Source organism: Arvicanthis niloticus, chromosome X (assembly GCF_011762505.2).
Source record: "Arvicanthis niloticus isolate mArvNil1 chromosome X, mArvNil1.pat.X, whole genome shotgun sequence".
Classification (NCBI taxonomy): domain Eukaryota; kingdom Metazoa; phylum Chordata; class Mammalia; order Rodentia; family Muridae; genus Arvicanthis; species Arvicanthis niloticus.
In genome coordinates this window covers 19,901,215-19,914,373 of record NC_047679.1, presented here as the reverse complement: position 1 = coordinate 19,914,373, position 13,159 = coordinate 19,901,215, and the positions used below count along the sequence as shown (strand labels likewise).

Genomic DNA, 13,159 nt, shown 5'->3' with positions numbered 1-13,159 from the left:
TTGCAGATATCTTTTCTGCCAATACTCTGATTCTGAATGATGCCATTTCCACAGATAAAACACTTAATAAAATGTTAGAGATGATTTAAAATGAATTTCAAGTTATATAAAAAAACATCAGATCAGTGAAGTTTTATTCCTTAGACAGACTTAAGTATAATCTAGCCACAAAGCAACTCTGAGTACTCAGGAACTATCTTTTCTATAATTGGTAAAAGGGTGAATAAAATTGTTGATCTTATAATTCAGTTTACATGACAGTTGACTTTCACAAAACCCTGTGACTGTAACAGTGAATCCTTCCATACAGTTTAATTTTTAGTTTCCAGTCCTAATCCAGTTGGGACCTGAAAAGGGCCAACAGTAATGACATTCTTATGCAGTCTAAAATTATGTGATTAACAGATGAGATGACTGCTGCATTTAGTGAAGACAGTGTCTCAAAAACTAAGTAACTACAAAATCACTCTAAGAAGTTTCAGAACCTTTTAACTGTTAGCTTTATTTTAAAAATACAAATATTTTCACATGTTGGATTTTTAAAGAATCATACAACAAAGAAATCTACATCAAATAACTCAAAAACACCAACTCTGTCCACTAACTTAATACTACAGTATTTACGATGAATTAAAATTTTTTCATATTATCAACACTTAAGAAAAAAGGTATTTCTAACATGTTGCTATATAACCAGTTGCTATATAACCATGTTGATATATAACCAGTATAGCTATACAACTAGTTTTCTTTTCTTTTTCTTTTGGGTTTTAGAGAGAGGATTTTCCTGGCTGTCATGGAACTCAATCTGTAAACCAAACTGGCCTCAAACTCAGAGCTCCATGGAGTGCTGGGGTTAAAGACTTGTGCTACTAACTGCCCAGAAAATAAACCAGTTTTCAACAGCAAACTTAGCACTTGCTTAAAACAAACATCAAAACGATGGTGAATTGATGTAAACATTCCACATCTGAGAAAAATGCACTTTTTGTGAATTCTAACACTTAGCCAAATATCATCTTATTTGTCAAAGGAACACTGCTGGCACTGTGACTGAAGCCAGGCTCTCAAGGTTTACATTACACTACTGATGGCAAGCTCCTAGTGGGAAGATGGAATGGGCTGAGATAATGTAAGATAATTTGTTAACTTTCAGGGATGGTGTGATCAGCTTTACATTAATTGTTACAAACTTGAACAGAAATAAAAAACCAATTATTTTGAAATTTATATGTATTGAGTTGAAATTTCTATCAAGTCAAATCTGAAATTCCATTTAAACACGCCAGTCTTGCAGAGCACATTCAGTATATACGTGTGTATTTGCTACTTACAACACAGGGATTGTTAGAGATCCTAGTTACTTTTAAAACAAGACTAAGTGCTTATAATGAATATAGTTAAATTATTTGGCAGGTAAAAGTGTCACACACTTTCAGGTTTTAAATCTCAAATACTCCTGAGGAAACAGTAAAGATAAAAACATTTTATGCTTTTTTAAAACCTCTTTTTCAGAAATTAAGATGTCTACAGAAAATACCATGAAATACTGCAGTCAATAGGAAAACTAAGGGACTGCTTCCCACTTATACCAAACAGGGAAAAAAAATAAACTGACCTATTATCTGCAATGGAAAATATGATTCAAAATTTAATGGAGCATGGCATCTTTGCTAAATACAAGATCAAGTATGACCACTCACTTCAAAAGTACCCTCAGTGACATTATGAGTGCATTTAGTTTGGGGAAATTAACTTAACAACTTTCTCAGGAAAACAGTTTCACTTTTTTCATAACAAACAAAATAGTGGTTATGAAGTCCAGCGCCACCAAGCAACCTTCATTCTGTCCCATACTGCTGACAATGAATCAAAGGCAGGACGAACATCCAGGATAGTGAACTGGTAGTCCTTGTTGACCTCACCACCATCATAGTAATCAATCACATACCTAACTTCTGTGCCACAACGATTGATGATCCAGTCATGGCGGTCAAAGGGCAATTCATACCTGTAATGAAAACAGTGCTAAAAGGCAGGTCTGTATTCTGTCTTGGTGTAAGCAGAAAGATAGAATGAAAAAGAGCACATACTCATATGCCTGCTCTTATATGCAAATATGTAGCAGAGGGGATGAGACTTAGTGAATCAGTCCATGGTACTTAGAGAATATGGTAATTAAGAACTATGATATGTCTATGTCAGATCATCTGTCTATAAAGGATAAGTTCATGGTCAAGCAACCCAGGCCAAGCTAGGTAGGAAGCTAGAAAAATCAAATGTACTAAACTGCCCTATTACACTATAAGACAAGATAAAGACCACAAGAGGAGTAAAAAGGACAGTTCTAAAGACAAGGAAAAGAGGACAATTCAATCCTTGGGAGAGTGAAGCACAAAGCTAGCAAGCCAATCCTTATAATCCTGCCCATCTGTGAGTAAACTCAAGGAGATAAAAAAAAAAATAGGCTGGATACTGGAAGTTTGGAAGATAGAATTGCTTTTTTTCACTCTGTTTTTTGGTGATAGGAATGCTGACCATGGCTTAAGGAATGTTAACAGTAATTTTACACTGATACTTACCCCATCCAGGAACGAATTCTTGCTCTTGGTGAATACTCTCTTGCTTTGCCTCCAAATCGGACCAATGATGGGCCACAGGGACACTCACTGAAAATGCCCAAATGAGAATAGTCTATTAAAAACATTTTCTTTCATTTGACAAGTACTTGGAAAAACACTGTATCTGAGAACTGGGGAATATAGCTCAGTTTATGGTATGGTACTTGCCTGCCAGACATAAAGCTCTGAGTTCAATGCTTAGTACCACATAAATCAAGTATTGTGATATACATACGTAGTTTTAGCACTTGTAAGGTGAAGGTAAGGAGGATCACAAGTTCAAGGTTACCTTTAGGTTATACAGAGGTCAGCCTGGGTTACAGGACAATGTCTCAAAAACAAAGTGGTAACAAACATAAAACTCTGCACATGCACTGAGCATATCTGATTTTTATTCCTTTTCATTGTTCCTTAAAACAGTATATCAAATATTTATAAGACATTTAAACTGTTTGTAGTCATTATAAATAACTGTCCAAAATATGTAGGAAGATATACACATACTGTATGCAAATGCAATGAAATTATAAGACACTTTCAGTATCCCTGACTTTTGTTGCCCTTGGATGTCCTGGAACAATCCAAGAATATTATTGAATCCTTTATTGCTTCATTAGAAACAATTAACAGACTTACTGGAAGAAAAAATGGGGGTTGACTCCAAGGAACTAGTTGTAAGTAGTGCTGAACTTGCTTTTTTAAGTTATCTGAACACTGGTAGAATTCTAATTAGAGACCTTAGCTGAAGTCCCTTAGGGGACTGTCTTCTACTGGCACTGGGGTACACAAAGGCTACCCCTGAAAGACACAAATTGCCCTCGAGAAAACCCCTATGGTATCCACCTCCCCCTGCCTCTATGAGGGTGCTCCCCCACCCACCCACCCACCCACTCACTCACTCACTCACTCCTGCCTTCCCACCCTGGCACTCCCATACACTGGGGCTTTGAACCCTCACAGGACCAAGGGCCGCTCCTCCCACTTATGTCCAACAAGGCCATCCTCTGTCACATGTGTGGCCGGAGCCTTGTGTCCCTCCGTGTGTACACTTTGGTTGGTGGTCCAGTCCCCGGGAGCTCCGGGGGTGTGGCAGATTGACACTATTGCACCCCCATGGGGCTACAACCCCCCTCAGCTCCTTCAGTCCCTTTTACAGCTCCTCTATCAGAGATCCCATGCTCAGTCCAAGGGGATAACATTTGAAATGTAATAAAGAAAATATACAATAAAAGGAAAAGAAAAAGATAGGAGCCACTATCTTGCCAGCTGCTTTCATTCAAAAGATAAGCTATACTCCTATCATGTAAGGGAGAAAAGATTCCATATCCAGAGTACAACAGAGTCTGACTATGAACTTTCTAGTATCTCTTTTCAAGAGGGTCACAGACAAACCAATGAACTCAACCTATGTAACTTTTCTTTTGGAGACATTAGTGAGGTCTTTTAGGACCTAGCTAATTTTACCAGAAATCTGTAAAATAACCAATGGTGTTGAAACTGACAAGCTGAAATGCCTGTTGCTCTTATTTATTTGCTTTTAAAATCAAACTACAAGTAAAGAATAGGTGGCCTTAATTGAAGTATATTTTTAACCTAGGTTATGATGGCTACTTACAGCTCTGAGTTAGCCAGCCAGGTCTTTCCTTTAGGTCACAGGTTACTGAAAGGAAAAGTACACCCATCCTACACCTACAATCCAGCTAGTGACACTCAAGTAATGCTAATACTGAAATAAGTGTTCATGCAAATACCAAAAACAAACAGACCACCTTAAAAATAAAATAGTACACGGTTTTTCTCCAAGAAACTTATTACTCATGCATTAGAAGGAATTTGAAATATAAACCAGATTATGATAGGACCTAGTTCTTTATAAAGATACTCCACATTCATCCACTTCTGGAAGAGGAGATCTAAAACCAGCAGTATTACATCATTCCATAAACACCAAACCTGGGACAGATATCCTGTAAGTGAGCCCAGCATATAGAGTTGCAACAAACCTGCCATGTGATATGAAAAAATACTGCTCTATCAATTGACCTATTCTCTCTGAGAAAGGGGGCTCATGTGAAGACAGATCAAACCTTACAGGGTTTCCAAATACTGCTGAAGGAATAAAAGGTTCTTTCCTATCTCCCGTGGATCATAAAACAATTTAGTTTTACTTCTACCTTTATTGACTGACCTACCATACTTCTTCCACTGAGAGATGAGGTCTCAATGCCCTCCTTAAATCTGACCAGGCTTGGAATACTTGAGTCACCTAGCTAGGTCAGAAAAGGAGACTGAGATTCTGTCTGGTGCTTTTGAGAACTCAGCTTCTGGAACCCACCCACTGTGATACATGAGGCAACATAAACAGTCACATTCAGAGGCTGTGAGCAGGAACCCCTTGCCAGATAGGTATATGACTAAGCCTCCAGAAAACTCTAGCCCATAACTAGGCAGCAGCCATTTATGACCATGACCTAAGCAATCTTTGTTCAATATTCTTTGCAATCTGCACTATGAGCTCAAGGAGTAAGAACGTGTAGTCTCTCCTACAAGGATGATCACTGCTACACAAATGAGTAATAAAATATTATTTAAATGCTAACACTGTTGGAAGGCTAATATGAAGTAAAGATGATGCTGGGTCATTTTTTTAAAAAGAATTTAAATATACTTACTGAGCGTGAAGAGCTTCCCATTTCAAAATCTCCTTCCAAGCTTGCTCATTATTCTGATTGTGAATTCTAATGATATTGTACATATCTTTCTGACTAATATCATCATCCTTCCACTTCCACCTAAGAAAGAATATGTAGTAAAACTTGACAAATATTATTGACTAAAGTCAAAGTTATTCAATGCATACATAAAATATACACTTTTGCCCTGGCCTGCAGGGAATTCAATGAAGACCTAAGGGGGAGGGAGCGGAAAAATGAAGGGACAAGAGACAAAAAGAAGCACTTAAACTTTAATTTCAGGCAGCAGGTTATAAAGACATGGCAAAACGGGAAGTTTAAGCAAGGAACATTGCTTAAGGCTATCACACTATCATATACTCATTGCCTAAGACCATCCCACTGTAGTAACCAGCTCCCAGGAAATACCAGACGTTCTTTAAGTTCCTGGGACAAGTTCCTGAGATAGTGAATGACCTTTATTAACCTTGTCTGACCAGGCTTTCCTAGAACAGCAGGTAATTTCATGGGTTTGGCTCCCCAGCATCTCCGGCACACTTTTATAAAAGCCTGCATATACTAAAATTAAAAATTGAAAATTCATGTTAATCTCAGTTCATGGAATCCCCAAAAGCCATCCTTACACAACCATCTATTTTTAAGGAGGCATTATTCATTTAGTAGCATTGATAAACGATTTGCCAATTTTTCCTAGGTATTTTATGTAAGTGTTTCATTTTTATATTTGTAAAAATACAAATGCTGTGAGATACAGGTAAATCTCATCCAATCAGTTACAGGTCTAAGTATTAACAAAAGGGCTGCTGTCCTTTCCATCAGCAAACAGAATTCCTACATGTTTGTTGGAGCTATAATATTAGGCTTCACCTATTTTCAACCTGAACGTAAACATCAGGTCTTTCTGGATTTCAAGCTTCCCAATTTTTCAGGCCAGGACTTCTATTGAGGTCCCTGGTTCTCGGGGCCTCAGTCTGACTACTCAACTCACTGGCCACTTGCTGGTTGTAGATCTTGAGACTTGCTGCTGCCTTAAATAATAATGGGAACCACTTTCTTATAACAAATGTCTTCCTGATCACCCCTCAACCCCATGCTCTATTAGTCCTATTTTTCTAGAAAATCCTAACCTTAAATACTGGTCTTGAACTTCTATTCTGAGAAATGAAAATTCTATTATAAACTGTTTAAGTCACTAAAAAATTACTGTGCATTTTAAAGGATAAACAAAAACTCTTTAACATTTAATTCTGAGATAAGTGTGGCAAGCAAATTATCTTCTAAATAATGTTCACTCACCCTTTCCGTAACATGGCATTCCAGAACATCTGCTCAGAAGGGTAAACCCACTTTTTCTCAGAGTCAGCTCTTGGAATTGATGACTCCTCTCTTGAAGTAGACAATGTAAATGGCTGATCTGGGGATGGTGTTTGATTAGGTGGTGGCATCAGGTTTGAAGGATCGAGGTTCTCCTTATCCTTAGTTGTAGCACTAGTAACAGGGCATTCCACAAATTCATAGGCCCGGTCTTGGTGAGCAGGTACAGAGTGTGCCTTGCTCTCACTGGTCAGATGACCAGATGTTGCTGCAGTCACTGGACAGCCTGAAATAATCAAGTATTCAAACACTGTCACTGTTAAATACCATATCATACCATACTAAGATCCAGTGGAAGGAGGTCCTCTTAGTTGGGGCCTTAAAGAGCTGAAGTTCTGACCAACACAATTGGAAAACTAAATTTCTTCTACTTAAAGACAGCAAGAACTAAGCTAGTTAACTTTCTAAAATCCTAAAGATACTATAAATGTACTTTCCCTTAAAGAAAAAAAAGAGAAAAAAAAACCTCGAAGAGACAGCTAACCATGGTTCACTAGGTCTCTCTCACTTCCAGTCATCAGTTCCATACAAGTCCAGCCCCAATGAGGTAGCAGCCACTATCTAAGCTTCTATCGATATGGTCCTTCAAATACTGAATTCAGGAGCAGTAAAGCAGCAGATTTTATATACACTCAAAGAAAAATGTGAATCCCACTCTACTCATGTTTTTTTCCCAAGACTCCAGTGAGCCACAAAAAATTTTACCACTCATCTGAGGAGCTAGTCCTTGTCAGCAGATAAAATGCACCAAGAAAAGGCAATTTTTAAAGAAAATGTCCCACGATAGTCTCATCCTCGAGTCAATCCCAGGTTAATGCCCAAGCTCCTGGGGTACTAATCCAGGCAGGTGTAGGGACTGAGAAGCTTGTCTAAGTCATTGGAAGGTACTTAAAAATCTGTGTCCCAGAATAAAAAGCCACTTCTGTCATGAAATCCTTCCTTGTTCCAGGGACCAGGAGGAAATAAAGAATATCATGAATGCTATTATATAAAAATTTCTATTCACTCCTTTGGTCTCTTCAACAAGGCCTTATTTCCCAAGACTGCATGCAGCTGTTCACTTTGGGAGAACACAGCTGCTATATCTCCCTCTGCATCACTAAAACCACCAATCTTCAAAGAGCATCCATCCCAGATGTCTATTAGAAGGAAAATATTGTTACAGTTTGTATATCATAGAACCAGGAAGCCCTTTAGTCTCCTATAAATACTCACATTCTTACTAAAGCAAATAAACCAGGATGACAACTCTCTAAAACAGATAAAATATAAATCATGAAAAGAATTACTTAAGGTCAGAAGCTCAGAGCAAAGACTGACATGCTTTGCCCAATTTGTCTCAGCTTCTAGGAGAAATACTAGGAGACCAAGGAATCTGTCCTTGTCCAAGGCCACAGAATTTTCACCAACTCTGGCACTTACTAGCTACATGACTTGAAGTACATAAATTACTCTGAGCCTTAGTTTGTTCCCTTGACTATGAAACAGTCAGAAAATGTCCACACTGGTTTATAGAAATGATAATGTAAACTCTACTAGGCAAAGGATTTTTGTCTATGATGTGCATTGCTACTTCTCTCTCAGTGAAGAAACAAAACCTAGCAATGCTTGTCACAGGGTAAGTGCTGACTTCCTGGAGAAGGTTGGCTAACAGAGAGAAAGAGGGATGGTAACACTGGAAGGAAGCATAAGCATACAGTAAACATGCACATGCAGTAAGCATACCACACTGCCACAGTCTGAACTATCTAAAGCATACATGTACTAAAGAACTTTTCCTTTTCAACCCAGCACTGACATAATGGTCTATAAATTCACTTGGTGAAGGCTTATTTTGACTTAGATGAAGACCATAACAGATATGGGAGTAGTTAGTTTATTGAAACAGTTAGACTGAGGTTTATTCAGCTCTGGCATTCTTACAATATATGGACCAAAGACTCCATGTCTGAGGCTGTATGATGTCTATTTTAGCACTATCTTTAAATACCACCCCACTATATGTCAGCAGTATCGTTTCCTCTCAGTTGTGAAAACCCAAAATATGTATTGAATGATGGCTCTTCTCATGCATGGCTGAGAGCCAATGATGCAGGGACAGGTAAAGAGACGAGGTTGATTTATAGAAGAATTGCTATGTTTTCATTATGATCTCAGCTAATCAACATCATAATCCTGTGAAAATTATACTACACATACAGATGACAGACTGTGAGTCATATGGAAATTGTTCATGCTAATATCTAATGAGCAGCAAAATTAGGACCAGTCCCAGAGTGCCTTACAAGCCTCTTCCTTTAGAACTGTGGCTCTCAACTTCTGGGTTGACCCCTCTAGCAACCCACTAGCTCCAAAAATATTTCCATTATGATTCCTAACAATAGCAAAGTTACAGTAATGAAGTAAAAATGAAAATAATTTTATAGCTGAGAGTCACCATAACATGAAAACCTGGGTTAAAGGGTCCCAGTATTAAGAAGGTTGAGAACCATTGCTCTAGAACCATTATCTTTCTTTTAATTTACCAGACAGGCAAATTACCTTTCCTTTGCCCTTCATGCATTGGGCATCCTGAAGCGGGTGAAGCTGGCTGATGATCTGAAGCATCTGAGGTGTTTACTGAAGTAGCAGGAGAAGATGCTGAGGAGCCCATGGCGGGAATCACAGGGTTCACTTGTAATCTAAAATTCCCAACTGCCAAAGCAAGGAATCAGATTAAAATGTGCAAGCTAAACAGCTGATATCCCCTTGTTATTCTGAACCTGGCTGGCCCTCACTCTTCTTCCCCATCCCATGGGAAAGTATGAGGTAGGACACCTGTTTGGGGGGCAGTTTTAAATTAGTACCTCCTTTGGGGGAAATACCATGAAACCTATGCCACTACTTGGTTTGCTTTCTATTGCAGAGAGACTGGAAACAGGTAAGATGAAACCACGTTGTGAACATGGGTGTAGACTTCATGGTGGTGTCCAAGGGGTGGTGACACGGGCCCTGAGGAGAAACCTGCTGAACTAGACTCTAACCCCTGCCCGCAGAGGACGGAGCCTCAGGGAAAATAGGAAGGGTCATAAAAAGGTGTTTCACCAAAATGGGAGGCAAGACGCAGTGAAAGGCAGGAAGCCACCAGTCTTGCCTACCTGTCTACGCGCGTGCCACCTAGTATCGGTCCGCGGTCTCCACAGTTCAATGGCTCCTGGACGCCGTTCTGTCCCCGAGTCCCCGCGCGACCGCGACCGAGTCAAACCGAACACACTCGGCAGCCACCGCTGCGATTCCACACGCAGGGTCACAGCGAACGCCCGGGTCACAGCCGGCTTTCTCGTGCGCAGCTACTTCCTTTCCCGAAGGCGGGACTTCCGGAAGCCGCGAGCTGAGGAAAGGAGCGGTCGTCAGTGAGAGAGGCTCCGTCCCACCTCTTCCGCTCGGAGGCCTATAGCGGGCCGCGCCTCCTCTCCGCCTCCGCCTCCGCCTCCGCCTCCGCCTCTGCGGGCTGGACCGTGTTTTTAACTCATCCGTGTGATGAGCTTCTCCGTGTGAGAGACTGCCGTTTGCGTTTTAGGTAACAGAGGGCTTCGCTTTGGGGGTGTGGGGGGCGGGGTTGTCAAATTGTCGTGTTTTTCCACAGTCATCTCCTTAGGTTCTTGAAAGGTCAATATGTATTTTTTTTTTAATCAACAAGTAATATTTGTGCTTATTTGTGAACTAGAGTGCTATAATTCAATATACACACTTAAAATTCCTGTTCCTAGTCCTTTCAGGAACCATAGCAACCGTTGTGAGCGTACTCCGTACAATCATGGAGTTTACAGCTTTCATATAAGTATTATATTTCAGACTGTGTAAAATAAGTTTTTAATAGTATTTGTGTAGGGTATAGGAGGTGGTGATCGTGCTGGTTAGATTTTCGTTAACGTGACACAAGAGTCATTGCGGTCTCCACAGTTCAATGGCTCCTGGACGCCATTCTGTCCTCGAGTCTCCGCTCGACTGTTCCGCGCGACCGCGACCGAGTCAAACCGAACACACTCGGCAGCCGCTGACCTCACCAGCTGCTTTTCCACACGCGTCACAGCGAACGCCCGGGTCACAGTCGCCTTTCTCGTGCGCCGTTACTTCCTTTCCCGAAGGCGGGACTTCCGGAAGCCGCGAGCTGAGGAAAGGAGCGGTCGTCAGTGAGAGAGGCTCCGTCCCACCTCTTCCGCTCGGAGGCCTATAGCGGGCCGCGCCTCCTCTCCGCCTCCGCCTCCGCCTCTGCGGGCTGGACCGTGTTTTTAACTCATCCGTGTGATGAGCTTCTCCGTGTGAGAGACTGCCGTTTGCGTTTTAGGTAACAGAGGGCTTCGCTTTGGGGGTGGGGGGCGGGGTTGTCAAATTGTCGTGTTTTTCACAGTCATCTCCTTAGGTTCTTGAAAGGTCAATATGTATTTTTTTTAATCAACAAGTAATATTTGTGCTTATTTGTGAACTAGAGTGCTATAATTCAATATACACACTTAAAATTCCTGTTCCTAGCCCTTTCAGGAACCATAGCAACCATTGTGAGCGTACTCCATACAATCATGGAATTTACAGCTTTCATATAAGTATTATATTTCAGACTGTATAAGTTTTTATAGTATTTGTGTAGGGTATAGGAGGTGGTTATCGTGCTGGTTAGATTTTTGTTAACGTGACACAAGAGTCATTGCCTTCATCAGACTAGCCTGTTAGGGCATTTTCTTCTTCTTTTTTTTTTTTTTTTTTTTGGGTTTTTTTTTGGGGTTTTTTTTTTTTTTTTTTTTTTTTTTTTTTTTTGGTTTTTTGTTTTTGGTTTTTTGGTTTTTTTTTTTTGTTGTTGTTTTTTGGTTTTTCGAGACAGGATTTCTCTGTGTAGCCCTGGCTGTCCTGGAACTCACTCTGTAGACCAGGCTGGCCTCGAACTCAGAAATCCACCTGCCTCTGCCTCCCAAGTACTGGGATTAAAGGCGTGCGCCACCACAGCCCGGCGGGCATTTTCTTGATTAATGGTTGATTGTGGGAAGACCCAGCCCAGTGGACTGTACCACCCATGAGCACGTGGCGCTAGCTTGTATAAGGAAGCAAGCAAAGTGAGCCATGGGACTAAGCGAACCAGTATGTAGTATACCTCCATGGCTTTTGATTGAGTTCCTTGGAGGCTTCAGGTTTCTGCTTTGAATTCCTGTCCTGACTTTGTTGTAAGTCCCTTTCTAATGGAAGTTGCTTTTTTTATGATTATTGCAGCAATGGAAAGCAAACCAAGACAGTTATCGTAAATATGGTAGCTCATACTCACACAACCCCAGAGAGGAAATACACACTAAGCCATAGCAGGGGAGAGCTATAATATGTGGAAGCTTCAGAATTATTGACCACAAGGCGGCAAGGGGACAGAAAGGCTCTGTCTGTGCACAAGAGCTTCCATTTTGGTATCTGGGAAAAGAATGGATGAGAAAGGGTCAGCATATTTTGGATTGGATAATTTGGATATTTTCAACTGCCCTTGGATTTGTATTTAGGAGTGTAGTATCTGACCATGAAGTGACTGGGACAGGTGTATACTAGTCCAAAGAATGAAAGGCTAATAAAATGTTTAGAGAGTAGATATATTTAACCACCTTTCTTAAGAATGGGAAGAGTGTGTCTTGTAGACAAGGCCTTGAAACTGTATCAAAAAGCAACTAAACCTTTATTATGTAAGCATACAGTATATTTCCCTGGGGAACCAGCCCTCAATAATCACAAATTTTTGTAAAAACTTTGCTGATGGCTATATTTCAATATAATTGTATTCTTGTCTAGCTCCTTGTATTTTTGTATTATGAATATTAGAATTAGTCTTAGAAGACAATGTTCCATGTGTCCCACAATTCTGTGGATTTTCTACATAATTCCTACAATGCCTTGACACTTCATGCCTCTCAAAATTTGTCTCTCCTAAAGTGCCCTGTTTTAATTGACGAATGTCCTTTTTCTCTCACAGTTCTTTGTGTCTCTCCACAGTTCACTGTTTCCCATAGATCCCTGGCTCACCCACTACTTTCTCTATTTCAGAATTCCTTTCCCTCAGTACTTTGACAATTCTGCCCTCTGTCTCATAACTTTTCATTCACTGACACTTCTGTATTCTAATACAAAATTGTCCTTTCTTTGTTTCCCATTTTCTCTCTTAGTTCTGTGCTCCCGTAATACTGTATTCTTTTCTACAATTGCCTACCTTCACTGTCTTTCCTCAATAGGTCCTTATTCCACTGTCCACTCTGCATTCCTCTCAGCTTCTCAAGGCTCTCACCATTCTTTATCTATTGTATTTCCCTAACTTGCCCACAGTTGTGTCTTTCCCATAATGCTTTATGCCTCTTAAAACTTGTTTTCTTTCTTTTAAGAAAGGATTTATTTTAGTTATGTATTGTCTTTCTTGTTGTGTGTGTGGCTATGTGCATATGAGTGCAGCTGCCTGAGGAAACTAGAGAG

General features: G+C 40.2%; 2 protein-coding genes across 3 annotated transcripts in view; one reads left to right on the top strand and one right to left on the bottom strand.

The window, feature by feature from the left end:
• Positions 1-482: 482 nt before the first annotated feature.
• Hccs (holocytochrome c synthase) lies at positions 483-10,031 on the bottom strand. Its single transcript, XM_034485177.2, has 6 exons — positions 9,826-10,031; positions 9,230-9,382; positions 6,611-6,914; positions 5,294-5,413; positions 2,583-2,669; positions 483-2,011 (listed from the first exon to the last, which is right to left on the bottom strand). The coding sequence occupies exons 2-6, from the start codon at positions 9,339-9,341 to the stop codon at positions 1,813-1,815; spliced, it is 822 nt and encodes a 273-aa protein (XP_034341068.1). The 5' UTR covers positions 9,342-9,382; positions 9,826-10,031; the 3' UTR covers positions 483-1,812.
• A 29-nt stretch (positions 10,032-10,060) lies between these two features.
• Positions 10,061-13,159, top strand: part of LOC117694336 (periphilin-1-like) — a 42,648-nt gene continuing 39,549 nt past the window's right edge. Inside the window, exons 1-2 of one of the 2 annotated variants that reach the window (XM_034485175.2) lie at positions 10,061-10,247; positions 10,631-11,015. The gene's annotated coding sequence lies outside the window, so the exon portion shown is untranslated. Of the gene's footprint in view, positions 10,248-10,630; positions 11,016-13,159 lie in introns of those variants that run through there. The other variant, XM_076918363.1, reaches the window with a different exon arrangement.